The following is a 26,776-nucleotide window of genomic DNA, read 5'->3' as shown; positions in this document are numbered from 1 at the left end:
TCAAAATATGTATTACTCACAGAATTTTATTCTAGATGTGCAAACATGACTGCACTGCAGAAATACATAACAATTATATTCAAAAAGGTCACAAAACTTCTACTGATGCATACATCCACCGCCCGCCTGCTAATGTAACGTCAGTTTTCAGCAGAGAAGAAACATTTCTCTCCAGGAGCACCCACTGCCACGGATCAGTCCCGCGCTTCTCATCCAAAATTTTCACTTAATTAACAACAACCCAACAGACCTCAGTGGAAACTATTCCCAAATAGGAGCTGGCAGAAGCGTGCGCTACACGGAGCATGCTCTGCACACTCCTGCTGGTGAAGCACGCCGGCTGTGGTATACTCCAGCTGCAGTCCATGGGGTTTGGGAAGCTCTGAACATATTCACAGTGCGGGTCACAACTCAAACCAAACGCAAGACGAGACCATCTAACCCCGTTAAGTTATTATGGTGACTCCCACAATTGTTTAAACGGAAAGGTATTAGAAAGCCATGGCGGTCTATCCGGTGTTTTAAGGCAATGCACTGGAAAAGGGAAGAGCCAGGACAACGCGCAAAGGCTCCCAAAGCCTTTTCTAATCCCTTCAGTGTTATTTTGCCACAGCTGAAGTGACGGAGGAATCCAGCTCTGTGCACACATCTCAAGATGCACATACTCAGTGATCAGCCGATTTCCTAATACCGCCACTGGTAAATAATCATCAACTTTTTGGAAATATCACTTTAAGAAATCCTGTTAGTGTGATTCTTATTTGTGGCAGTAGAGAAGGTGCTGCCTGCTTTCTAAAAATAAAATGATCACTTATTATGGAAACAAATTCAGCTTCCGTGGTGAAAGATCTCTATATTTTTATTGACAATAAACAACTTGAAATTTCCATTGCAAAACAAGACCGTCTTTTTAGTCCAAGTGACATGTTGAGAAGAAGCTGACTAAACATTATTCTTTTCAGTAAAGAAAGAAAAGACTGTATTAAATTAACTTTAAATTATGAAAATTTTCTTCAGCACATACTATGAGGAAAACAACAGCAATTGTATTATTTTTTTAAATAAGAGCTTGGAAGACTTCACACTCCCAAATTATCCCACTCATTATCTGGTAATTAAATCACTGTAAATTATCGTATCTTACCCCCTGGTCTCTCGAATTTCAGGAGAGCCTTCCAAAGGAGCCCCGGGGCAAAGCAGCAGTGCAGGGCACCCGCGGGGTGGGCAGTGGTGACTCTCCTGGGCCTGTGCCCTCCAAACTGCAGGACCTCCTGGACTCCCCCTCCCCGAATCTGTCCCTCTCAGCCCTCCTGGGGGGCACAGGAGGAGGGGGAGCTCAGTGCAGGAATCTCCTCCCCTCGGCTGCTGCAGGAACAACTACCCGTAAGCACTGGGACCCAGGACAGCCAGAAACGTCATCATCGTCTTTGAGACATCCTGTGCATACGGTTAAAATTGGCCAGTTGGCTCAACAACGGGAACGTGGTGGATCAACAAATATACCTGGGTTTCAGTCTTGCTTCCCAAGGAAAGGAGGCCTTTCACTGTCTGTATATTTAAGCAAACTCTATCAATATTTAGAAATGTGGTTCCTTAGGCTAAAATTATGGCTTTTTTAAAAAAACAAAAACAAAACAGCCCAGAGCACCTCCATTTTCTTAAAAGGCCCTCTGCATGTATTCAGAGCTCATTTTAATGAAACGAGCACTTTCATTTCATACATTTTTTTCCTTGTGCAACCCGCGTGACTGCAGGACAGTGAACAGAAATTTACTCACTTTGTGCATCTGCAGAATAGTTTCCCAAATTTCAGTTACAAAACATTTAGCATGATCTTCTGAGACATCAAATGCCCAGAGCTTTTTGTTACTACAATGAGAATTAAACAGATGTCTCATAAAATTAGGGCACTCACTGTTGAGGACAATGATCAAAACAGTTTGCTTTTGCAGATTTTCAATTAAATGCATGATGCCTGGTTATCCTCTTACTTGCAAACCAAGCATACTTGATTTAGTACTAATGACAAACTAGGAAATTAACAGATTTTAATAGTGGAATTCGTGTGAACTAAAAATGGAAACAAAACAGCATACACGAAGTAAAAAACACAGGGTCACTGAGTTTTACAGACACCACCTCATCCTTATGTACAGGAAATGAAAGTGTAGTTGAATAGCCAGTCTCAAAATAGGCAGCAAAAAAAAGCAGCAGAGAACTTACTTGTGAAGTGATTTTTCACAAGAAATTTATTTATATACACGAACCACTCAGAAATGGCTAAAATGGTTCCCGGAGTCCTAATTCCAAAGCCTTGTTTGAAAGATGCAAACCCAGAGATGATATTAACAATTCTAAAGTTACAAAAGCCCAGTAAAATAAAATTTAAAACACTCTCCCCAAATCTTAGGCAAGTTAGCTTATCAGCTCTCTTCCCCACCAGGAGTGTTCTGCTCTTTTGTAAAGAAACCAGAAGGCTGAAAAACAAGCTAAATACTGTTTAAACTTGCATTAAAAGCATACAGATGTAAGAGTTAAAGAAAAAGATAAAGATGATTGTTATTAAATTAGTAAGAGACGCCGTTAGATGACCTACTTTGGCCTCCTCAATTTCACAGGCCATTTCGTTTCACCCAGTTACTACTACTAACAGGAACAGCATGTCCCCATGGTGGCAACAAGGCAGCCAGCACCAGCACCACAGGACAGGCGGCAGTGTTCAATTATCAAACCCTGCTGGGAAGCCATTAGGAGCTATCACAACATTATACTGAAAACTCGTGTTCGGTTGTTCAGCTATTATGGTATCTCAGTCCTTTCCACGGTCTTTGTTTTTAAAGGCAACAAATTTTGTTCTGAAGACCTGGTGCTCGCAGAACAAGGAATCAGGCTATAGTAAACCCCCTCTTGCTTAAATGGGCTTTGCTAATTGTACCATCCAAATTTTGACCGCACCTACAACCCCCCCCTGGAAACAGGAAGATCCATCTTAAGGCTGCTGGAAGCTTCCTGAACTCACATCCAGTGCTAGTCCATCACACGTATCACATGACACACATCTAATCTCCCCAAGCACGCAGAGCGGATCCAACACACCTCACCTACATCACCCACAAGCCACTGGATCAGTTCAAAGCAGGGGCCAACCCCAGGGACCTGTGCTTTAAGCAATGCCCACGTTAAAAGGATTTCCCAGTATATCTACTTTAAGCCTCTCAGCTAACCAGTCTTAGTTCAGTGCCTACATGCCTTAGTCACAATGGATTATAAATTAAAAAAACACATAGACTACTATTGAAGAGTCTAGGTACACCATACACCACATCTACACAATTTTGCCAATCCAATTTGTAGCATCGAAGAATGAAATCAGGTTTGTTTGTTTTCCTCTGAATTAATAATTCCTTTTATGATCACAGTTAATTAGGAAGGTTTTAGATTTTTTTTTCCTCTCTTTGCAAAGATCTCTAGTGATCAGCTAACTTTCTCACACATTCACCTTAGGTGAATGTCAGCGTTCTGGGGAAAAAAAAAAAAAGAAAAAGAAAAAAATTGTATTTTTTCCCTGTCTTAAGAACAAATTGCTTATGGTTTAACTGTACCTTGATGTTGATAAGCAGCTCCAGGAAATTTTTTGGTGGCATAACAACTGAAGTGTTCAGGGGAATCACATAGCACTTATCCAGGCTAAGGTCAAGATAGGCAGTGAGTCTCTGTTGAGGAAATATTTATTTTAATCAAAAAAACGAGAACATTGGAAAATTCACATATAGACTGTGTTAAACTGCTATTGCCTTGTGTTGTTCTTAAATTTTATTCGCTATAAAGTCTGTCCAGAGTCCAGTTTGAGGGTAGGTAAATGCAGAAATAAAAGGTAGTCTTGATGAGAGTTTAAATCTGTGACAGGAATTTGTACGAGGCAGCAGGCGATAAGCAGCTCAAATGCACTACAGTAATGAAATTACAAAGGTGTATCTGAGCTGTTAGGGAATCAAGTACAGTATTCATTTATTCCTAGTGCCCACATGTTGAAACAACAGGGCAAAAACCTTGCTCTAATCTCCACGCTTTTATATTTTGTTATAGTGTAAAGGGGAAACGCTGCTGGTAAGAACAAAATAGAAAACAGAAGGAAAAAACAGTTACAGGTAATGCAACGAAAACCCTTTTATTTCCAAAAATACTACTGACTTGAAGTATTAATGATTATTCATAGCTGAATTATGATCTTCATAGTACCTGAACTGCAATATTTGCCATTATTTGATAAAAACAGAGATATAAAAGCCCAGGCAATTATCATGATTAATCATATGGCTCTGTTTGCTGAGCTGTTTTACTGCATCTGTTCTTGGTAAAGACCACATTCTCTCAAGATGCTGAAAGCTCTAAGGCTGTGGACGTATATAAAATACTGAGTACCAAGAGACCAACAGTCAAAATAGTACCAGGACAGCAATCATCAGTGAAACTAATCTCATTACATGGGAGTGAGTGCTGTGTCTATAGCAAATGATCCTGCACTGACCTTAGGAGCAAAGCCTGTAACTCATTAAATCAAAAAGCAAATTTCTAATATTATATTGTTCCTATTCACTTCTTAACATATCGCTTTTTTTTTTTTTCCCCCCTCTGGTTTTCCCTCTTTAGAAGCTTTGCTCTAACTCTTAACAGAAGCTCCCTAAATATATTCAGGAATATTTTTAAATGACATAGCTCAAGCAAACAATGTTTTCCTCCAAGTCTGGTTATGAATATTTGATAGATAGCACTCATTTTGCCTGGAAAACTTTAAACTGAAGTTCGCATAAAAAAATAGGACGCTTCCCCATTCTTCTTTTTCAGCTTTGCTTTAAAAAGCTGTTCAGCAAAGTATTCAAATATTCACGGAAATTTAGCTTCCTGAAAACCTGCTGTAGAACATTTCATCGCTCTCAGACAGCTTCCATCAGGCTGATACAGAAAAGAAGGGCTTCTAATTGTTTTACAGCTGTCGTTAATACCAAGAGCTGTAGGCCTGTCAGCTGCCTGAGCAAAAATTTATTACTGTGATTCCTATCAATCAAAGTCGTTTCTACAAAAAAGGGCGAAATAGCTAAAAGCGCTTCGAAACAGTGGTTCGGTGCCTTTAGGAACCAGAGTAGCCCGCGGCGCACAAGGAAAATTTAGCTTCTGCTAGGCTTCCTACGGCATCTGGAAAACGAGCTGTCTTCCAGGGTCGGTCAGCTGGTCGCTTCCTTCCCTTGCTGCTGCTGCTTTGGGGCTTTTGAGCCCTGCTGCCTCTGGGGGTGCTTGAACATAGCTAGCGATGTCAGACGCCATCAGCCCCCGCAGGCTGAGGTCAAAGCTATGACGGCCCTTTCTAAACTTCCCTCGGCACCACAGCAGTTGGTCAAAGTCTGCCTCGGTGGACTTAGCACAGCAAGATCTATATTCTCTTTACTTCCTCATACTAAGGAAAGGAAACAGCTCTAAGATTTTTCCCTTTCTAAAAACAGAGGTGGTTTACATACTGCCTCATGATGATTGTATAACGCTGTACTTTGTATGCCCGGTTAATAATTGCTTGCAGCCTGCTGCTGATCAAAACATTTCTGCTGCCTCCTCCACCCTCTGCTTTCCCCCTCCACAATAATTAGGGAGTACATTTATCAGGATGACTGAGAGGGAGCATTTTTCGAGTTTTAAATACTTTCAGCTTCTTCAGAAATATTTCTTACCCGGTGGAAGTCATGGACAATATCAGCGGGATCGCTATCAGCAAATTCAGGGACTGGCACACTGATAAACTCAACATCTTCCTCCTCCAGGATCTGAATGTTTTGCTCAATAGTGTGGTAGCGAGCACTCTGAGCCTCTGCCCCAGGCTCAGGTAAACTTAAGCCGTCTTCGATGTACTTTATTCCACAGAAATACACACCACCCTGCTAAAAATAGTAAACAGCACAGCCACACAAAAACATCAGTAGCCTTGTTAGAAGTTTAAAACTAATATTCTCAAAGCACTGTGGAGAAGAAAAACTTGTCAGACTAGATGAAATGTTTTCCCTTTAATTTGATTCATACACCAAAGTAGGAGCCAGCTGCTACCTACAATAGGACCATGGGTAAAACCTTGATTGTATTGAACCCAGAGGGAGTCATTCCCCGGAAGTGAAGGAAAACAGGATCCCTAAAGCAGGTTCTTAAAATCTAGCCTTCTATTTTGCATCCATTATCTGTGGCACTTATTTTTAGAACGACAATGAAGTTCCTACACCTATATACACGCATGCATATTATTATTATTAAATTATTATTTAACTGCAGTCAATAATTACAATTTAAGACATTGAAACTGATCATCCAAATCACTTTTAAAAAGCAAGCCTAACTCTGAATTTGGTCCTGCTTGCAGCAGCAGGTTAGACCAGACGACTTCAAGAGTTTCCTTCCAACCTCAATTATTCTGTGAAGTTGCTTAGTTTTGCAAGGCTTCAGAAGTTTTGGAAGTCAGTTTCTAACAGAAATTATTGTTGTTTTGAACAGTTTTAAAAGACAAAAAGCTAATTAAAAGAAAATAAACCAACCAATTTGGGTCCTTCTGTCACAGTACACATGGCAGTCACCTAAGTGAAGTGTAAAATAAAGCCCTGAGTCAGAGGAAGTCATATACCAAATTTATAGGCCAGACAGTTTTAGAAACATACAACTTATGCATACGCACATGCCATCACTTTAAAGTTTTACATTGGAAACATTGTCTTCAGTGCAATGTTACCTCAATTCCTGAATGTTTCCTTCTACCCAGATCTGACTCATGAACAAGCACCACAGGTTTCAACGCCAGGGCACTTTTGATTTCAGCTAGCTGGCAGGTGAAAGGTGGAGCACTGCGGTGCTAAGCGTGGATGAACATGTGTTAGTAATACAGCAGGCCTTCAGCCGCTCTGAGCTCGTTAATCCACCAAGATACGCTATGCTGTTTAAGCATCGTTTGCAACGCCACTGCTCGCCTGTACATTAGGTTAAGGCACTAGCCAAAGAGACTACAGCAAGTTCAGCTGGAAGATCTCATGTTTAATCACTTTGCCTTCTACATTAGCAGCTACTAAAATGGGGCGGGGGGGGGAATAATCCTGGTAGCAGGGACAAGAACACAGAATTTCTGCCTTATAATTACGCGTGCTAACCGGTGGGCTAGAGGGATTCATGTTTTGGTTATACTCTCCCTTTCTGACCCTGTGAATCTTGCAACCCTGGCAGTTTTTGAAGGAGGGAGGGTGTGCTCGCACCTCTTAGGCAACAGCCCAGCACATCCACTGCTGCCCAGTGACGATTCTCCCCCAAGGAACACAACATTTAACTCAGATTTCCCATGTTTCAGGTAAATGCTCCACTTCCCTGGCACCACTGCCTTCACAGGGCTCCTCTTGCAGGGGTGCCATTTGTTAAAGACTGAAAATACGTTTTGTCAGAGGTCTGATCTTGTCAGCGTGGATTAGACTTGACAGAACACGTTTAACCACGCTGACTGTGCTTCTCCTCAGTCCCCTGCAGGGCTTCTTTTTCTCATCCCTGTGGAAGCTAGGAAGGAGGAGAGCCACTGCCCTGCTTTGACGAGCAGTCCCTTTCCTGTGCCACAGCAGTACCGCATGCCTCTAGGAAATCTGGGGTCAAACCCGGAGGCTTTCAAGGGGTTAACCTACCTCCAGCATTCAGCGCTGCTGAACAGGAGAGCCGGCAGGTGAAAATCTGGGGCACCGCTGGTGTTCCTAAACCCAAGTCCTACTTAGATATAATCCTTTCCCTGCAAAGTAAGGTTTTCAAAAGCGTTGCTCCCTTTTATTTGCCAGCTTCGCTCCCGCCCTCCTCTGCCGATAGGTAACTTCAGGGCAGGACATACACTTTGCCTTTAGAAAAGCTGAAGATTTAGAAAGATACAAAAGGGAGCAGCAAAGCTATGTGGTTTAGCCTGTTGCCGCTCTTCCCTCTTCTAAACATAAAGCGTAACAGAGAAAAATGCAACCCTCCCAAAAGAACATGTATTTGGCTCACCTGGAATGCGAAATATTTGTACAGATAGGCACCACCCAGGATCACACCAGCCAGCATAAAGGCCAATCCGAAGCACATGCACCAGCACCAGGCTCTCCTCTGCCCAACAGGCACAGCATCCTCAGGGTCCTGCAATGCATCAGAGAGACCTTCAACACAGTGTTCCCAAGACATATATGACAGCAGATACTTCGGGTCCAGCAAGTACAAACATTGCATCCATCAGAAAAGGCTATACACACTTTAGCACAATTGTTTGGAAACATATTTTATTTGGTAAAGCTTAAAATAAATCTATTTAAGCTGAGGTTTAGGAAAACTTGTATTAACAGTCACTTTTCATGCCATCATCACTGACTAAATCAGCAGACTTAAGGAAGAGAAAAATATACCAAAATCTCCCGAGACACCTAATAACACACAGTGAGCCTTTTTACGGGCTGCAGACAGAAAAATACCCATTCTCAGGCAACCTCCATGCAATAACAGCAGAGCGAGGAAGTCAATTCAGAAAAGTCAGATTCTTTATCTTGGTATATGCAATTTAAGTGAACCTGAAGAACCAACAAAAGATCAAAGGTAACAAGAAGAGCAAAACATATCATTTCCTATGTTGTTCCATTAGGATGAGACAGACTTTACCACCTCTTTGGTGACAGAATACTAAGAAAGGGAATGAAAAAAAGACGCTTTGTAAGTTGTAGTTAAGGAAGCTTTCTGCTCTAAGACAGTGTTGGCCATGCCTCACTCTATCTGCTGTGCATGTTACGCTAAAGGAATGACAGGATGTTTCCCCTCTGGGGCACTAGTTTGCATAACCATGCAGTCCCCACAGGGATCCTAAGCAATAAACTCCTTCTTGCAAAATCTTTCCTCTATCAGCCACATCACAATCCTCTTTCCTCCCCAAAGTGTTTGCATAACTCACATACAAAAAAAAAAAAAAATCCAGCCAGAATCCCTCCCTCCACCCCCCCAATCTTTGAGTCACCCTCATCCAAACCATTATAATCCTGGGAAAATCTCAGAATTCAAATAAATACAAAGAAATTCACTACCCCTCTGCAACCAAAACAACAATAGGGTAGCATGATGACGAAGATGAAATCATTACAGCCAAATAAACAAAAAACCCCAAACCAGAAAATGGACAAAGAGCATAAGGGAAGAGCATAAGGGAAGCACTTGAGAAGGCAGCGATAGCTATAGTTGTCAGTCCATGTTCTGCCTCATGTGAGGGTTTTTTTGCAGTATTGGCTAATTAGGATGATTTCCCACTTCAACAAAGTTGTGGGTGTAGTCCCCACGATACCTTGGTCCAGTGGGGAAGGAATTCCCCTCATCTGTCCGAAGCTATCTAAGCAAGTCTGACACCAAATGGAAAGGGGACCTTCCCTGTAAATGGTGGGGAGAAAGAGGCGCTTCCTGAGAATGACTCGTCCCAACCATCCCTGAGAGGGAGAAGTCTTTTGGAAAGACTTACTTCTTTTCACTGATTATAGTGGGAAATTCCTTGGTTAACAAACTAGGTAACTAATTCATACATAGCTAAAATTAGGTGATGTGAAACCCACCTTTACAGCAGACTGCAATTATCTTTCATACACAAGTGGCAATGCAGCTTCTTTGCCAGGCAACGGCTGCCAAAATCTGATTCAGAAATATGTAGAGTCAAACTGAAGATATTTCACAGATTTTGTTTTACATTACCTTGCAAACCACCACAGTAAATCAGACTGTGAAATCTCCATCTTTGGAGGTTTTCAAGACTCAACCAAAGCCATGGCTGACCTTGCTGTGGCAACCATCCTGTTTCTAAAGGGAGGTTGGACCAGATGACTTCCAGAGGCCCCTTCCAACCAACATTTCTGGGATTCACTTTGCCGTGTAATGTGAGTGGCTAGAAAACGGTTGCCGTGGACTGAAAAACCAGAATAAAAAGACAAGTAACAACTTTTAAAAGTATTTACATTACTAAATATTTAAGGAATTCAGTGTAAAGAATCCCAGGATTACTAGCTGCGTGATTTTTAACCTGGCTGTTTGCAAAGACTGAGAATAGAACATAATACCCATGGTAATCTAATTAACTTTCAGGTCAGGTTAAGATTCACTGTGGATTCTTCTATAAATCATCTCAATTATAAATCTAAACCAGGTAAAACAAGGAAATTTATTTTTATGTTGCCCCATATCATTAGGTAACTATTTCTCTAGATATTTCAACACATAGAGGACACTCAATTGAAACTTTTTTAAATAGCTGTCACTTAAACTGTTATAAGTTAATGTGAGAAAAACTGATAGCAAACTGCTCTGAGATACAATGCCGAAGTATTCCCTAGTGAAGAATATAAAGAGTATCTTTATTCCTTCCCAGTGATGCTTTTTTTTTTTAACTGCAAGCAGAATTATCCATTAGTGGAACAACTGCCTTTTCCATTTTTACATCAGAAAGACTTACAAAATATGCATCTGGGAAATGGTGCAGAGGGGACCACAGTGTGAATATCTACCTGGAAAGGGGGATTAATGTTGCATTAATTTTGCATGGGCCACAAAAATAATCAGAAAAAGGAAAGTCACTTTTACACTTTTACCATGCTAGAAGGAACCTGAAGGACAAGTTTATCAGTATTCCACCCTAAATAAGTTTGCTTTAGTGTACCAGATGACAGATGTAAACAATACCTTTAATACAACTCTTTAATCTTCTACTAGCAGCTAAATTTTATCATTATTATTTCTGAAGGCATCCCTAATGGTGGCACAGTAACATACTTTGTATTTGTAGCTGCCTATTGCATTGAGTTGTCCACAGCCTACTGCACATCAAATTTAGAGCAAGAGTTCAAGCCCAGTTTAGCCTCTTGCTTAGGACAGTGCATGAAAGTATTGCACCTCAGTACAGAGGAACCACAAAGATGAGGTAACACTTAAAAAACATTTTATGCTGTTGAAGGAGAACACAGAATTGGTTTCCTGTTCTGAATCTGAAAACTAAGTACACCATCAAGCAGTTTAAAACCACCTTAAATTAAAATATTATAAATAACCTACTGAAACTAAATTATACTCATATTAGTAGCTGTCCCATGGCTAAGCTGGTTAAGCTTTTGTATTGTTGCCATGACAGCTTAGTTTGGGCTGAATTGACCCAAAAGAATAATTCATCCCTCGCTATATAAATCTGACCCTCCGCACTGCAAGAGAAGAAAGTGTGACGGATGCACACCCTCCTTCCAGGTGACTCATGTTCTGAAAGAAAAAACATTAAGTGAAAGCGGATCCCCGCGAAGAGGGACAGTGCTGAATTAGCGCCTCTTCCCGCATAGTTACAACAGTACTTTGTTCCCCGATAACAGCATTGGCTTCTGAAGCCAGAGCACAACATGAGACTGCAGCCCTCGCTGACTATTTTTTCTCTAGGTCAGCTTTCCACGGCCAGAGGTATCTGACAAAAGAAAGCATCATGCACTTGAGGTGAAGACTGACCTCTAAAAATATGCCTCTCTGCTTTTGTGGGCAGCAGTAATTAATCATGGCTGTTCCCGTGCTTTTCTTTCCCCTCGTCTGCTTCATCCCTGCCCTGTGTACTTCCAGCTCCCTGGTGAATCCTCAACTTTAAGATGATGCCACAGAACTAATCTTCTCTGATGCAAAATGCCTTAGGAGGAACTGGATGCAAGCCCAATACTGGCCTGTTTCCCTTGATGAGCTGATTGTTCTAATTGGGAAACATTTGATTAGCCTGTTTCCCATGGACAAGACATTAAACAGAAGCATCTCTCTGCCACTTGTACACTAAATCCTACAGTGTTAAAATTAAACGGCTCAGAGCTTCCCAACCTGAATAGCTTTAACTTTTGCAGGAACAATTTTCCTGTAGACAGAAAATGAGAAATATTAAATTCTCTCTTATTTGAGATTTAAAGGTGTCTCTCAAATTGGCGGTCTTCTCACAAAGCAGTTGCAAGATGACTGCAGTTTTGAGTACAGACCCCTTCATCAGTAACTGCAGCAGCTCATGTAAAGCCGCAGTTCGTCTTGTTACTGGAACCATGAAACACTTGGGAGATGGACAAAATGATACCACAAACTATTTCCCAAAGCACCTCTCAATTACAGAGAGAGAGAGATCTTCACAAGAATGTATTTACGACAATTAGCATTAACTGTTCTGGAGTGGATTGAAAGAAAAAAAGAGTTTATAACCTCTAAATCTGCAAACGTTAGCAGTTATTAATGGCTACTGGCCATACATTCTCTTGCTCTTTTCGGTTCAATTTCAATGCTACTTTTTTTTTCTTTAATGAATTGCTGAATTTCAGAAGCACCAAATTCATGTTTGGGGCAACATCACAAAATTCTTCTAAGAACCTTCAATACTGAGTCACAAATGTGTATAATTAGACTTGGTAATTACTTAGATTTTCCCCTTGTGGCTTTTTGTACATAGTGGAATATAATTGCTTTAACATTATGAAAGTAAAGCAGCCTGAAAACTTACAAGGCGTATGTCTAGTTCATATTAAAATGGGCGAGAAGATTATCAGAGCTTGTGCCATTACAGAAATTAAGCACACATCAATTATAGGATTAAAAAAAAATTATATGAATAGATAAAAATAGGTAAAAAATTTGTATGAATAGGTAAGAATCCACCTAAACCAGATATGATGGATGTGCTTGGATATGCTGTGGAGAGTCCAGAATACGGTATGACTGTTGTGCACCTATGCAAAAGATAAAGGCCAAATTTAAAAATAGATACAATAACAGTAAAAATAATTTTGGGAAGAGAAAAGGTCTTTCAGAACCGACACAGAGTCTTTAATCCACAGAGAAACCATATTCAGAGTATTAAAAATATGACTAAAAATGTCTGCAGCGTAATACACAAACTGTCCATAATTATGCATCTGAGAATAACATCTAATATATATATACACACACATACATATATAAAAGCTTACAATTAGTGTGGGTAAAACTGGCTGGAAGCTGTTCAGAACAGTTTTCTTCCGAGGTCCTTTGCGTGCCACTTAGCTCACACGGATGGAGAGAATGCAGTGGGGCAGACTGAGCTTCCTAAAGGCAAATATTGACCAACTGCAGCTTTAATGAGTGGAATGGGGAAAAGAGAAGTTAATGATGACTCCCTGAAAGTGTTTTTTAATGAGGGAGGCTAAGAAGTCTTGAAATAAAATACTGACCAACGGCTGTATAAACTGAATTCTGTTGGTCAGGCTTGCCTGCTCTGACTTGTAAATCTGACATCTGTAGAAAATCCTCCCAAAAGACAGTCAATTTAAAATGAACTCAATTTAGAAAGAGGTCTGCATTCCTCCCATGGTATTCCTGCCTGAAGACTGCTCCAAGCCTGGTATTCTATTTATTACTTGTTGCAGATGGGAAATTAAGGCAGGCTTTTGCAAGACTCCTCACTTGGCAGATGCTGCGAATCTGGAAGGCCATCATACTGATCTGCCTCTCAAGCAGCAATTTTATGCTTCCTAATAAAATTAAATTTAAATTTTAAGTACAATGATCTTTTAACTTGCTAGTTGGAAAAACAGACTCTGTATACAATAGATGCTGCAGAGATCTCTCGCTTATCACAAGGAGTGACGTATTCTTTCTACGCAGATGATGAAGCCTGAAAACAAGCTATGGTTGTTTATGTACAGTTGATATCTGAACACTGCAACCCCGCTGTGGCAGCACTGCCAGTTCCTCTTCTGTCAAGATGGACAGGGACTTGTCCATCTGGCCAAAGGCTCTCTGCCCAAAGAATAGCATGAAAACCAGACTTTAGTTCTGGTGTTGCTTGCTGCAGTCACGTAGCTTGGATAACCAAGGATATTAATTAATTTAAATTATCTATGAGGCAGTTGGTACTATTAACCTCTTCCTGTATTTCTACTATCTATATACGCTCTATAGAATAACATTGTAAACACAAAATCTGTTGTACAGCACTAGGAAATCCAGCAGTGGCAAGAAAATACATACCAAGAGATTGCCAAAGTTCAAAGTCTGAGGTCATTTTCATATTGGTTGAATGCTACCTTTCACCAAATAATAGGTGTGTTTTATTAAAAAATGAGGTGTCTGTCAAATGACTCATTTCATGGTTCAAATGTCATAACCATCGTGGAATAAAAACATTAGTATAAGACACCAGCTCAAGATAATCTTAAAAAGGGAATCAGTGCTGGCGGATCAGAAGGAAGTTGCATGTATCGGGAAAGATGGAGGTGAAGGGAGAACAAAAAACAGGCAAGAAAAGGGGCGCAGGAAATAAAACTAGAGAGAAACATGGTGAAACACAAAGAGTTCAATTTCTCTGCAGGAAGTCAAGGAACAACTATAAAGTGAATGTAAAGGATGTGAATCAGCAGTTCACCCACAGCTACATGATAGAGGGACAATAAAAGAAACTGCCTCGGAAGAGTAATCCTGCAATTCTTAGCTGACGTGAGTAATCCTGATTTACCTAAACACTGCCTTCAACTTCTGAGATAAGAGATTACAAAACTTGATAGCAGCAAACAATTAAAGAGGACGGGTAAAGAAGCAGCAGCCTGTAACTATTCAGTCTGCTGTTTTGATTAAATTTGGGAGCAGTATTGTTAAGAGTGGTTATTTTTATTGTTAATGTTGGTCTTATATGGCCTAGAAAGTGAAAAAAAAAACCAAAAACAAACCCCCCCCCCCCAAAAAAAAAAAACAAACCCAAAACCAAACAACCTAACCACACTCATTTAAATGGTCTGAAAGTTCTGTGTTTGTAGACCAGGCAAGAAGTTTCTTCAGGTGATTCACATGTACACCTTTCAGCTACACCCTCATCCCAGGCTGCTTACAGCAATTGCACAACTAACCACATGCTGTATTTTACTCCGTTTTCTTCTGTGTTACTCAAATTGTTCCTCTATTCTCTGTCAAGTTCCAAGATCCCTCAACTCCCTTCTCCCACCACCAAACCCAGTGGTTTCAAGTCTTCCTTAACTTCCTTCTTATCCTGCATCTATGCCCCCCATATCTTTCCCCACCCCAAAGCAGAGTTCTCTGGTCTGCAACACACAGAGTACTGGGCAAACCTTATTTCCATTACCTCCCTTCATTACTGCTACAAGACAAACCACTCACCACATCAGTGTGCTATGCTCTCAGGAAAAGGAGCTGGGCTACAGCCACAGAAATGCTCTACCTTTAGCTTGCCCCACCAACCAACACTCCTGGGCCTCTTTGTCCCGCGTTTTCACTGTAAACACTCAGGGCCAAGGACTGCCCCCCCTTCCCTTCTGTACAGCAGTCAGCACAACAGGATCTTAATACCATCTTAGATTCCCTCTGAACATCAGGAAATACTTTTTTACTGTGAGGGTGACTCAGCACTGGCACAAGTTGACCAGGGAGGTTGTGGAGTGTCCATCCTTGGAGATTCTCAAAAGCCAACTGGACACAGTCCTGGACAACTGGCTCTAGGTGGCCCTGCTTGAGCAGGGGGGTTGGCCCAGCTGACCTCCAGAGGTCCTTTCCAACCTCAACCATTCTGTGATACACATCTACAGTTTTTAAGTAACGCTAATACTATACAGGGAAAGGATTAGTAAATAACCCTAACCACTGGATTGATTTAACAAAAAGTAAATAAAATACAAATCCAGGAGTGCTGGCTCTGTGCTAGACAAGTAAAAAAGTTCCCCATATAATTTATTTCCTTCGCTATGGGGCTTTATGATTCTTCTGCCTTCTCCCCCCCTCCCCTTGCCCACGACATGAAACTTCCAACAAAACCTACTTGGAAAATGTGTTGTCTTTAAATGGCTGGATGTTGAATTCAAAAGTTCTTGTGCCATGACAACCACAGAGATCTGCTATTGCCACCATACTCAATACAAAAAGTTTTCATAAGCTTTGCCAGTGAAGAAGTGGTAGAAGCCAGTTTTGTTTTGGTTTTATACGATATATAAATGTTGATTACTTTACCTATACATTTTCATAAATTAGAATGATGGAAATTTGGTCCGCATTCCACACTTATTTTTCTCAAGTATGTTAAGAAAAGAGAAGTGTTCTGGTGCAACGGTTTGCAAGTCACAGACCAAAACACACAGACAAAAACTTGCACAGATATCTGGCAAGAGATGCCTGAGGGATGTTTATTTCTTTTAAATAAGAAACTCCAAACCTAGAGGTTATATGGCACATTCTTCATAATACAGTTTGCCTTCAGAAAACAAAACCACTACACCCGTTACAGCATGTCAAACGTGGCTTTTCAATAAACTGTCCAATTTTTAAAAATGCTTAATTTTTACACATTGCCAAAAACCTTTTTCCAACCCATATTCTTTGACTTAAAATTGACTTGCGTTCTACGATACTTATAAAAACTACACTAAATAAACCTATAACTTGAAGTGTAGTATTTCTCTCGACTTTATCCTGAATTATTAGTTCAACGTTTCAAAACAGGAACTTGGAAGGTTCCTGTTCCACTTAAAATGGATCAATACTAAATTATCATTTTGACCTTGATTGTTCCAGTTCCTGTCTCTTCCTTACCCTGCTCAGTTCTTATGTCTGAAATGTCTTTGCTTTTCTCTTATGACTGCCTGAATCTGAGACATTAGTATGATGGAACGCTATGTGGATTTAACCTAGATTTCTCTCAAGGCTATTTTCCCAAGCGGTGATGGCTCTTTCACCCAAGAGATCTCATTAGCATGCACATATGCACCACTGAGCCTCAGAATTAATAACTCTATTCCCAGTTCAGCCACAGATGGTATGTCATCTCAAGCAAGTTACAAACACTGTGTCTCAGTTTCTCCCAAAAGTAGAATTTAGCATCAAAGAAATCACTTGGGAGGTCTCTAGTCCAGCCTCTTGCTCAAAAGGAGGGTGGACTCTGAAGCTTGTCCAGGTTGCTCACTGTCCAGTGAAGTTTTGAAAACCTCCAAGGACTGTGACTTCAAAGCTTCTCTGGGCAACCTGCTCAGCATTCAGTTCTCCTCAGACTGAAAAATAATTTGCTTCTACCCAGTTGGAAGCTCTCCTTTTTCAATTTATGGCCACTGTCTTTTCAGTCACCTCTCCACGTTTTTGGTTTGAGGCCCAAACCACGACACGCAGCTGTATCATCTCCAGGGTGAGCAACCACCACTCCCTTGGCCACTCCTCACAGGGCATGCGCTCCAGCCCCCAACCATCAGTGTGGCCCCTGCTGTACTCGCAACAGTCTGTTGATGTCTTTGATGTCTCTTTTTTTGATGAGAAAGCTCTCAGCTTTCAGCGATGCCAGCAACTCCTGCCCAGCTGACTGTCCACCATGAGCCCTTGGTCTTTCTCAAGCAGATCGGCTTCCTAGCCAGGTGGTCCCCAGCCTGTCCTGATGGAGGGGTGAGTCTGTTCTCAGTACAGGACTTTACATTTGTTACTTCTGAAACTCATGAGGTTCTGTTCAGCCCATTACTGTAGCCTGCTGGGGTGCCTTTGAGTGGCAGCCCTGTCCTCAAAAAAAAACATACCTTGCTAATACACGTGTTCGTGAATTAAGATGTGTAGTACCTGTACAGCAAGCAGAGTTCTCTAAGTGGAAGCCATTCTACATCCAAATACAGAATAGCACTTAATAGTAGCACTTATGAGTACCAGCACAGGAGAGCTGACCTTGAAAGGCTTATGTTTAATTACGTCCTCTTTTTAGAAGAAACTGTTGTAACAATCTGAGGGGCTTCCCTGCAAATTAGACCATGCACAGCCTGAAGTGGAACACATGCTCCGGCAGTACCCCCAGCACCCGGCAGCATTGCGCCCTGCAGAAACACGGACGCTGGCCAGTGTTCACGCACCTCACCGAGCCACAAGAGAACTTCCCAAAACTGCAGACCTTAAGCAAGACCAACTCCCAACTCACCGCGCTGTGGCAGCAGCCTTAAAAAGCCACGTTCAGCCTCCCGCCCTGCAAACAGTACTGCATTTTCAAACATGTAAACGCGAGGGTTTTCTATGCACACTACATCTTTTAAAATAAATAAATAAATAGGTCTTCATGATTCAGCAATCATGTAAGATCCATCAATCATGTAAGATCCATCCCAGAGATCACCGCCCCCTCCCAATACCATCTCCACAGTGTACTCTTTTTCCACAGTCATTCCACCGTCTCATTCTACCCTCGAAACAGCAGCAAGCTGCCATCAAAAGCAGGAGTTTGTTGAACCCCAGGAGGAAGACAACCACAAATTATCCACGGATGTGCATTCAAGGAACTCTGCTCTTAAAATGCCTGTGGGTTTTATTTTTATGTGTGTGTATATATATATATATAAATAATATATATTATATACTTAATAAGGTATAAACTTTATAAAAATATTTGTATACACACATACACTGACAATATTTGGAAAGGGCAAACAAAATATCAACTTATTTTTTTCCACAACCTCTATAATAACTGTTGGGCAAATCCTACTTTGCCGTTTTTTTCCATGGCAAATTTTGTAAGGCTGTTGCACAAAGCACCCTTACTTGTAGATGCCGCATCGATCACTCAGATAGGAACTGGAGTCTCTCTATATGTCCATTGTGGTCCAAACCCTAGGCCACGTGATGTCTGCTGCAAAACCATTTCTGACTTCACTGCAGAGCTCAGTTTTATTAATTATCTCATTCCTTTGGTTTACCACATCTGTAAAATTAGGACAGATATCTGAGTTTTATAAATTAGCATGCTTTTCATCTGTAGATTCAAAGTAATTTCCACTGAGGATAAAAAGCAGTACATAAATAGTAAGAAAATGAACGTTGTATTATTCATATGGATCAGGAGACTAAAAACAGATAATGCTAACCTTTGTCAATCACAGCATAAATGGAGGGGGCGGGGGGGGAGCAAAAGGGAAAAAAAAAAAAAAGGAATCTATTCAATAGCTAACAGGATGCACCATTACTTATCCCAGCTATAGTTCGTATGTTTGAAATACGTCACAATGGTTGTGGAAGCATAGAATAAAGAACATTTAAAATGACTACGACTAAAATGCAGCTTTTGAAGATACTTCCTGAGAGTCACAGAGAGAACTACTTTCTTTGTATATAAGCTATTTGATGCCTGTAGCTAGTGGCGACTGGATAGAAAATACATATAATGCTCACAAATACTCCAAAATCACAACTGCAGAAGAGTTAACTGAAAATATTGCTGGAGGTAAGTATGCTTACCATTCTTATAACTCCCCCTCAAATGACTACTAGCATCAAAATTTATTAAATTGCTGATAAGAAAAAAATGGAAAACACCACGCAAATAACGAAGAAAATTGATTTATTTGAGTCTATAAGAATACAACTGTTAGATTACATTTGCAACTGTAAACATTTCATTAAAATACTTAACAGGAACAAAAAAACCCCATACATACACATTATGTTTTGAAATTAAACTTTTCTTAAGACATTCATATGTAGGAATAGGTATTATACTGGAAGGAGCCTAAACTGTTTCCCTTGAAAATACTGTTGATTCCAAGAACATTTTCTTTCAAGTGTTTGTTTTTACAGGGAAGCTCAGCATTTCATCCTGATCCACATCTTCAGAAATGAACCAATTTAACTTCAGCTTTTCCCACTGAGCAGAACTTTTCGTTCCAACAGCCTCTGTTTAAGTGGTATTTTTCATACTACTATGCACTGTTAATATTCAAACTAATTTTTTGAAGGTTATCAGAAAGAAAATAATATTGCAGCACAGAAAGGCAGGAGTGAATATGAGAGAAGTATTTACGGCATTATCTGTAACGATACATTACAGCACAGCATCGTTTTTTTAGATATTGCACTGCATAAAGCTTCGTCTAGTTACGAACTTTGCCACATGATAACGTTAACTAAAAAAAAAAAAAAAAAAAAAAAGTTCTGCAAATACATTTTTAGGGCAAAGGGCCTCAGCCAAGTATGTCTGTTAATCTGAAAAGAGAAACTATTTACAAGTGCATAAAGTATTTGCATCATCTCTATGCTCATCCCTGCACTGAATTCATACAACCTGTAGTGATATGTACAGACATCAGCTCTTGCTCCAACAGCCAAAACCATAAATGATACAAACAACTGACAAAGCAGTTATCACAAAGGTCTGGTAGAATACATCCTGTCTGAAATATTAAATATCATTCTTCTGGGAAATGGTTGTATTTCCAAACCGAAGCTTTGTATTTGTTATTCAGGTCAGGAAGTGAGGAGAAACAGAAAAGGAAGTGAGATATGGGCCACTGACAGAACTCCCCTGTCCCACAGGTTCATTTCCATTGCTGGGGGGGGAATGGGGATGACACAAGCTCTTCCAGATCACTTTTTGAACTTTCTAACTTCTAATTCCAAATTCCTAAACTCACTTCAAAATAGCGAGAGATTTTCAGAGCAGCACCACAAACTTTTTAAGACTTTTTTTTTTTCGTATTGTTCTCTCAATTGCTGGCAACCTCTACGGAACAGCTTTAGGTGCCAAACATCTCAAGACCACAGTGATCTTATTTTAAGGAAGCTGCACTACTTAACCAGTAGCACGCATTCACCTTGTAAAAGGATGCAGGGATGACATCAGCCACAAGATTTCTTTTCTTAGGAATTGTTCCTCATGAACAACCCCTGCCACAAATTTTGTTTACGTAAACCCAATTTCCCTGAATTTATGCTTGCAGGTAATCATAAAGCCAAAGAAGCAACAGATTTCTGGGGACTCTTTGTACCTGAAACTGGACGGTTTTCATCTGAGGTTTGGTGGCTTTTTATTAAAATCTTGGCAAAGTCAGGGAGGAGAAAGGGGAGAGAATTCAGTTTGCCAGGATTTTTTACTTCTGATCCTCTTTTAAATAATCATGCCTTAATCCAGAATGCTCTGACAGGTAGCAGAAGCTGGTTGGTTTAATGACCTAGCTGCATCATGGAAAACTCAGAAAAATACAAAGACTCACCAGTCACCGCTGAGGAAAGAGCAAAGGCCTATAGAAGATTTGGCTGGAGGAAGGCTATAAAGGGAATAAGGAAGCTCCTCCAAGAAAAAAATAAAAACCAAACAAAACAACCCCAAGACACCCATCAACAGACATGTCCCATAAAACAGGAAAACCTGCTTTCCTGACAGCAAAACCATAAACTAATGACTATTTATTAGTGTGTATACTAACAGATATATAGCATATAAGTATGTTATATAGTATTTATATATATTTACACACACATAGAATATAGCAACTGTAAAGCTAACGCCTTTATTTCAGAAACATCTAACATCAATTACACAAAAATCTAAGGGGTTTTCTGCATAGAAAAATAGTGCTTATTAGTTGCTCAACAGTATTTCCCAGGTGGACCCTCTTATTCTGTGTTAAAAGTGCTTACTTTAGTACGCTTTAGAAAACATTAAGCTAAACTGGAAAAAAAAAGATAAATTTTGGAGTGCAGAGTAATAATGTTCTCATAAGGAATAAATGCATAAAGCTGATGCTTTTAAAATTCTTAACATTTACACTTTCATATCAAAATCTCACAGCTATCCAAAGGTCATCTATGATACGTATGTGTGAATCCACAGCTTCCGCGTACTGTATTTGGTAAAGATGCACTGAGTTGAGCACCCCAAGAAGATTAAAAAAAACAACCTACACTGGCTGAAAAGAGCAACTGCCTGAGAGTTACTAAGGGCCCAAAGAGCTTTGGGCAGGACTTAATCTATGGAACGGACTCTGCAAACTGTCTGAAGACTTCAACTACGCTCGGAACCATCTTTGGCTCTCCAAAGATCTATTGTAGGAAGAAGTGTTAAAATACCACACATTGTTTGTTTGTTGGGAAACTGGGTCATAAAATACCCTATTGTACTGACAATGAGCAAAGTGGAAAATTACATGTGGCCTGAGAACCTTCCCTAAGAGTATTCTGTATTTTCGCCAAGAATTATAGCACAGACGTATCATCCCAGCATTAGTAGCAGAGTTGAACAGTTGCCTACACTAAGTATGGAGCCACTTTCACAACACACAGTAATACCAACAGGTGATTTATGCAGAGCACTCTTTGATTTTTAAATTCCTTTTTAAGTAGCATACCCCGATGCCTAAGACCACTGCCTTCTGCTAAAGCTTTTTAAGCTGTTGTTCCTGTGATACATCCCCTACTCTTCTCCATCTTCCTCTCCTTCCTTCCCCAATTAATTTCCTATTAGTGTCTGCATGAGAGGTTACCAGGCAAACTTTGGTGAGATCAGAGTATTTCGATGCCAGATCATGAGCATATTTTAGCCACAAATGCTCTTTAATAAGCCCTAAGAAGACTGTCTACTTGAGAATAATCCTGAAGGGGCAGACAGAGTGGCAGTCTTCATGACACTGTGCCGGGAAAGGCAGCAGCAGGAGTCCGTCAAAGAACTAGCCCAAAAGCTTATTCCACGAATCTTTATTTTCTGGACACTACAGAGTATTTGTCTTTATTCATTAATATCAACTTGTTTACTAACATCTCTTGCTCAAATCTTTGTAAGTTCTTGATTATAAAATTCTGAATGTGCAATTCTGCTGATCCTCTTCCATTCTTAGGTGTTTCCATTTACTTCAAGTCCAGAACGCCTTCCAGGACTTTCTTCATAAAAGAAAGCTTCATTAAAGGACATGTCAGAAGGACATGGACCTTCTGGAGCATGTCCAGAGGAGAGCCACAAGGATGATCCGAGGGCTGGAGCACCTCTCCTATGAGGAGAGGCTAAAAGAGTTGGGGCTGTTCAGCCTGGAGAAGAGAAGGCTCTGGGGAGATCTTATTGTGGCCTTCCAATACCTAAAGGGGGCCTACAGGAGAGCTGGGGAAGGACTTTTTACTAGGGCATGTAGTGATAGGACAAGGGGGAATGGCTTCAAACTGGAAGAGGGCAGGTTTAGATTAAACATTAGGAAGAAGGTTTTCACTTTGAGGGTGGTAAGGCACTGGAACAGGTTGCCCAGAGAAGCTGTTGAGGCCCCATCCCTGGAGGTGTTCAAGGCCAGGCTGGATGTGGCCTTGGGCAACCTGGTCTAGTGGGAGGTGGCCCTGCCTATGGCAGGGGGGTTGGAACTCGATGACCTTAAAGGTCCTTTCCAACCTAAACCATTCTACAATTCTATGAAATGTTGTAATACTTTTCATGTTCACACTCGTGATCCAGATCTATTTATTGTTCTATAGAAACAATGGCTGTAAAGATACCAGAGAGGGGAAAACAAATATCCCATATAGGCTGTTTTGGAGATGCCACCTTTTTTCAATCTACCAGATTTCACTCTTCTATATACAGTCTCATATTGCCTTCAAACTTCACTTGAAGCTAAAGGTTTTCCAGCAATGAAGTGATATGAATAATACATTTGTCAGATGTGGTTTATTTTTCTCTTTCCTTCCAAAGAACTACATACGCAGTAGAAGTTCCTTGTGGAGGGGGGAAAGAGAGATTCATTTCTAATGCGTTTATATTAGAGAAGGCAGAGTTCAAAGAGCATATCTTGCACTTACCTCAAAGGCATCAAGTTTTACAATGGCCCTCAGTTCCCTTTTTTGTACGAGATCCGAGAATAAACTTCCAGACTCGAAGACCCAAATACCTCTACAGCTACATGACATAATCTGTTTTAATATTATTAATCCTGCAGGGACTGCAGAGCTTTTTCTACAAAAACTACAGATGATGCTACTGTACTCAGATCTGCTTTTATTTATGCTCTAAAACGCACAAGTTCAAATAAAGCTTATTCAAGAGATTTTTGCCCACTTGTAGGTGCAGATCTGCAGTTCTGAAAAAAGACAGAAATGCATCAAGGAGAATGTCAAAGGCTCGATGTCCCTTAAGAGCGCTCATTTGCTTTTGGAATTTTCATCTGTACAGAGCATCCGCTCCTAGCATGCTATTTTAGGACTGTTTTAAGCCTTGTTCAGGCATGTTCATCCCCTGCTAACAGTGCAAGAACTTGTAAGTAGCTACTGTGAGACCAGACCACCTTTTGACCTGGTTAATAAATGTTTGCAAGTTTCATTTCTAGGTAAGGAAAGCAGTACTAAGACCTGAGCAAAGTTAAGGCATATCCTGTATCTCATCCTCAGCTGCAAGAATTTACAGCTCCACATTAAGGAAATCATAGTCAAATAACATGCTTCTGTCAGTATCTGGACAGGGTCAGGAGGATTTGCTCCCCAGTGTACAATTAGCCAGATGTATTTTGTTTGTTTGGCAGTAGGAACAACAAGCCCAAATTCGTAGGCTATCTGGGAACAAACATCATCCAGGGCAGATCTGGATTCCAAGGTAGTACAAAACCCCCTTTTTCTGGAACTTGTAGTTTGTGTCTTGCTTACATACTTGGTGTGAAACTGACCACCAAACCTGGGGTCAGGAAGGAACTCCGCAGCTCAAGCTGGGCTCAGGGAACCCATTACCTTCTAGAGAACAGCTCTCCTGCTAGGAACAACTAGGCACAGAGATCACCTAACGGATTTCCCATGATTGCAAGCAATTTGAGTAATGACACTGTCCCATCTGTTGTGGCACGCTGTTCTAAAGATTTAAAGACTTTGGACCGAGTTTTATAAATGCAGTATGTTCAGTAGAAGTGTGAAATTTCACCACTTGCTCTACCAGGAAGATGTCACTACAAAACATCTTGTGGTCCCCCCCTTGGCTTTGAAATGACAGTGGGTTCTGCAGGTGAAGAACCCAGCCCCATCAAAATCACGACAAAACATACGGGGGCACAACTTCATGCTAAGAATTTAACACGTACTGTCTTTAGAATTTCATCAGAAAGATTTAGGAAATTAAAAAACACTTATCTCTTTTGCAGATCTAATCTGGTAATTCAGAGGCTCGATGCACAAAAGCTTGTGATAGCAAATGAAAACAGCCAAGCACGCTGTCTGTGTGCGGCTGGCCATTTTTCAAGTTTTCATTCCCTTTTCACAGAGCTTAGGGCAAATTACGCTACTCCTAATTAAAAACTGCTTTTGACTACGGCAGCACAGAGACTGCAACCAAAACCCTTTATATTCTGGGCAGCTCTGCGCTTCAAAAAAGCAAACGAACAACCAACCAACCAAACAAAACTTTAAAAGCCGCTGCTGTTGCGTTCTTTGTTGCTGTTTGGAGGCGCGGAGGGACGGCGACAGCGCGGGCAGCCTGGGTGCTGTTTTGGGGCGGGGGCAGCTCTTTTGTTCTTTTATATAAACCAGCCCAAGTTTGAAGGCGAAGTTGACTGCTCGCACACGACCACCGGGCTCTGCACACACGCCCCCCCCCCCCCCAAGTTCACCCTCGCCGAGCGCTCCCCCTCTCCCCTGAAGCGTTTCAGGTTGGGGAGCTCGCCGGCAGCCCGCCGGGTGCGTGTATCCCTGCGGGACAGGCGGCGGTGGGCCGGCCAGGGCAGCCCCCTTTGCTGTGCCGGGCCGGCCCCCTCCCGCTCGCTGCCACGGCCGGGTGCGGACGGGGCACGCCGTAAAAAAAAAAAAAAAAAAAAAAAAAAAAAAGGGGGGAGGGGGAAGGGGGCGAAAAGCGCCTTAAAAGCCGAGTTGGACGCGGTCCAAGCTCTGCCGGGCTTTTAAATAAAAAAAAATAATCATTCCCCCCCCCCCTCCCAAAAAAAAGTAGGGAGAAACGGCGGTTTAAAGCTCCCTCTCCTGTCAGCCATTTTAAGAAGCGTGAACGGAGAGGGGCGGCGGGGCACAGCGCTGCGCAGCCTTCCCTGCCGGCCCGCCCGCGGCTTATCGCCGGGGGAGACGGGGGTGGGGAAAAAAAAGAGCCCGTAAAGAACAGAATCGTCCCCAGCGGGTCTCCCGCCACCCGGCAACACCTCACCGCCGAGCCCAGCCCAGCCGAGCCCCCACCGCCGCGCAGCCGGGCCGGCCCCTCCGGCTCTGTCCCCCCGCCGATCCCCACCTTGGCGTCCGGCGGTAGGATCAGCACCTGGCTGTTCTCCTCCTCCTTCTTCGCCGCCTCTTTCTGCGCCAACGCCGAGTTGAACGACACCTTCACCATGGCCGCTCCTCAAAGCCCCGCACGCAAGAGAGAAAAGGACAAGAAGCAACCCGCACCGCCGGAGCTTCGAAGACTGCCTTGCTACCTCCTGCCTTGTCGCTGCTACCGCCACCACCCCCCCCTCCGCTGTCGCCTCACCGCGACTGCCGCCCCCGTCCCCTTGTCAAGCGGCGGAGGAGGAGGAGAGGCGGGCCGCGGCCTGCGGAGGGGCGGGGAGAAGAGGAGGCGGTGCCTGACAGGGCGGGCGGGAAGAGGGGAGGTGGAGGGGGCGGTGGGGTCTTGCCCTCCGCTCTCCTGGACCGGCCTGGGGTAGGGAGAGGGTTGGGTTTCCCCTCCAGCGCGGAGGTCCCCTCTCGGTGGCCGCGGGCTGCGTGCCCCGCGGGGGCCACCTCTCCACCTCTCTGCCGGCGCCTGGCTGTGCCCCTGGGTGGCACCGCCGGCAGCAGCCCGGTGCCCCCGCCCTGGCCTAGGTGGGGAGCCCCGCGGGGGCCCGTCCCCCTCAGCCCCGGGCCTGGCTCCTCTGCGAGGCCTTCGGGGCAAGGTCCGCGCCTCGCCCCGGGCTGGGCCCAGTGGGGCCTTGGCACCCCGCAGGCCCTGCTGTGGGGTTGCGGCCTCGCATTGGGGGTGCCACCTTCCCCGAGGGAGCAGGGGGGGGAGGGCGGGCCTGGGGTGGCA

The 26,776-nt window shown here is 42.3% G+C and overlaps 1 protein-coding gene across 2 annotated transcripts in view; it reads right to left on the bottom strand.

Moving 5' to 3' along the window:
* Positions 1-26,280, bottom strand: part of ITM2B (integral membrane protein 2B) — a 28,508-nt gene extending 2,228 nt beyond the window's left edge. Inside the window, exons 1-4 of one of the 2 annotated variants that reach the window (XM_082496093.1) lie at positions 26,003-26,280; positions 8,038-8,166; positions 5,721-5,924; positions 3,603-3,713 (exon numbers count right to left, since the gene is read on the bottom strand). In XM_082496093.1, coding sequence (XP_082352219.1) covers positions 3,603-3,713; positions 5,721-5,924; positions 8,038-8,166; positions 26,003-26,101 — 543 coding nt within the window. In that variant the 5' untranslated portion in view covers positions 26,102-26,280. Of the gene's footprint in view, positions 1-3,602; positions 3,714-5,720; positions 5,928-8,037; positions 8,167-26,002 lie in introns of both variants that reach the window. The other variant, XM_082496092.1, reaches the window with a different exon arrangement.
* Positions 26,281-26,776: the final 496 nt, after the last annotated feature.

This window comes from Vanellus vanellus, assembly GCF_965231255.1.
Source record: "Vanellus vanellus genome assembly, chromosome: 1".
Lineage (NCBI taxonomy): Eukaryota > Metazoa > Chordata > Aves > Charadriiformes > Charadriidae > Vanellus > Vanellus vanellus.
The sequence above is the reverse complement of the archived record's forward strand: the minus strand, read 5'-3'. Positions and strand labels throughout refer to the sequence as shown.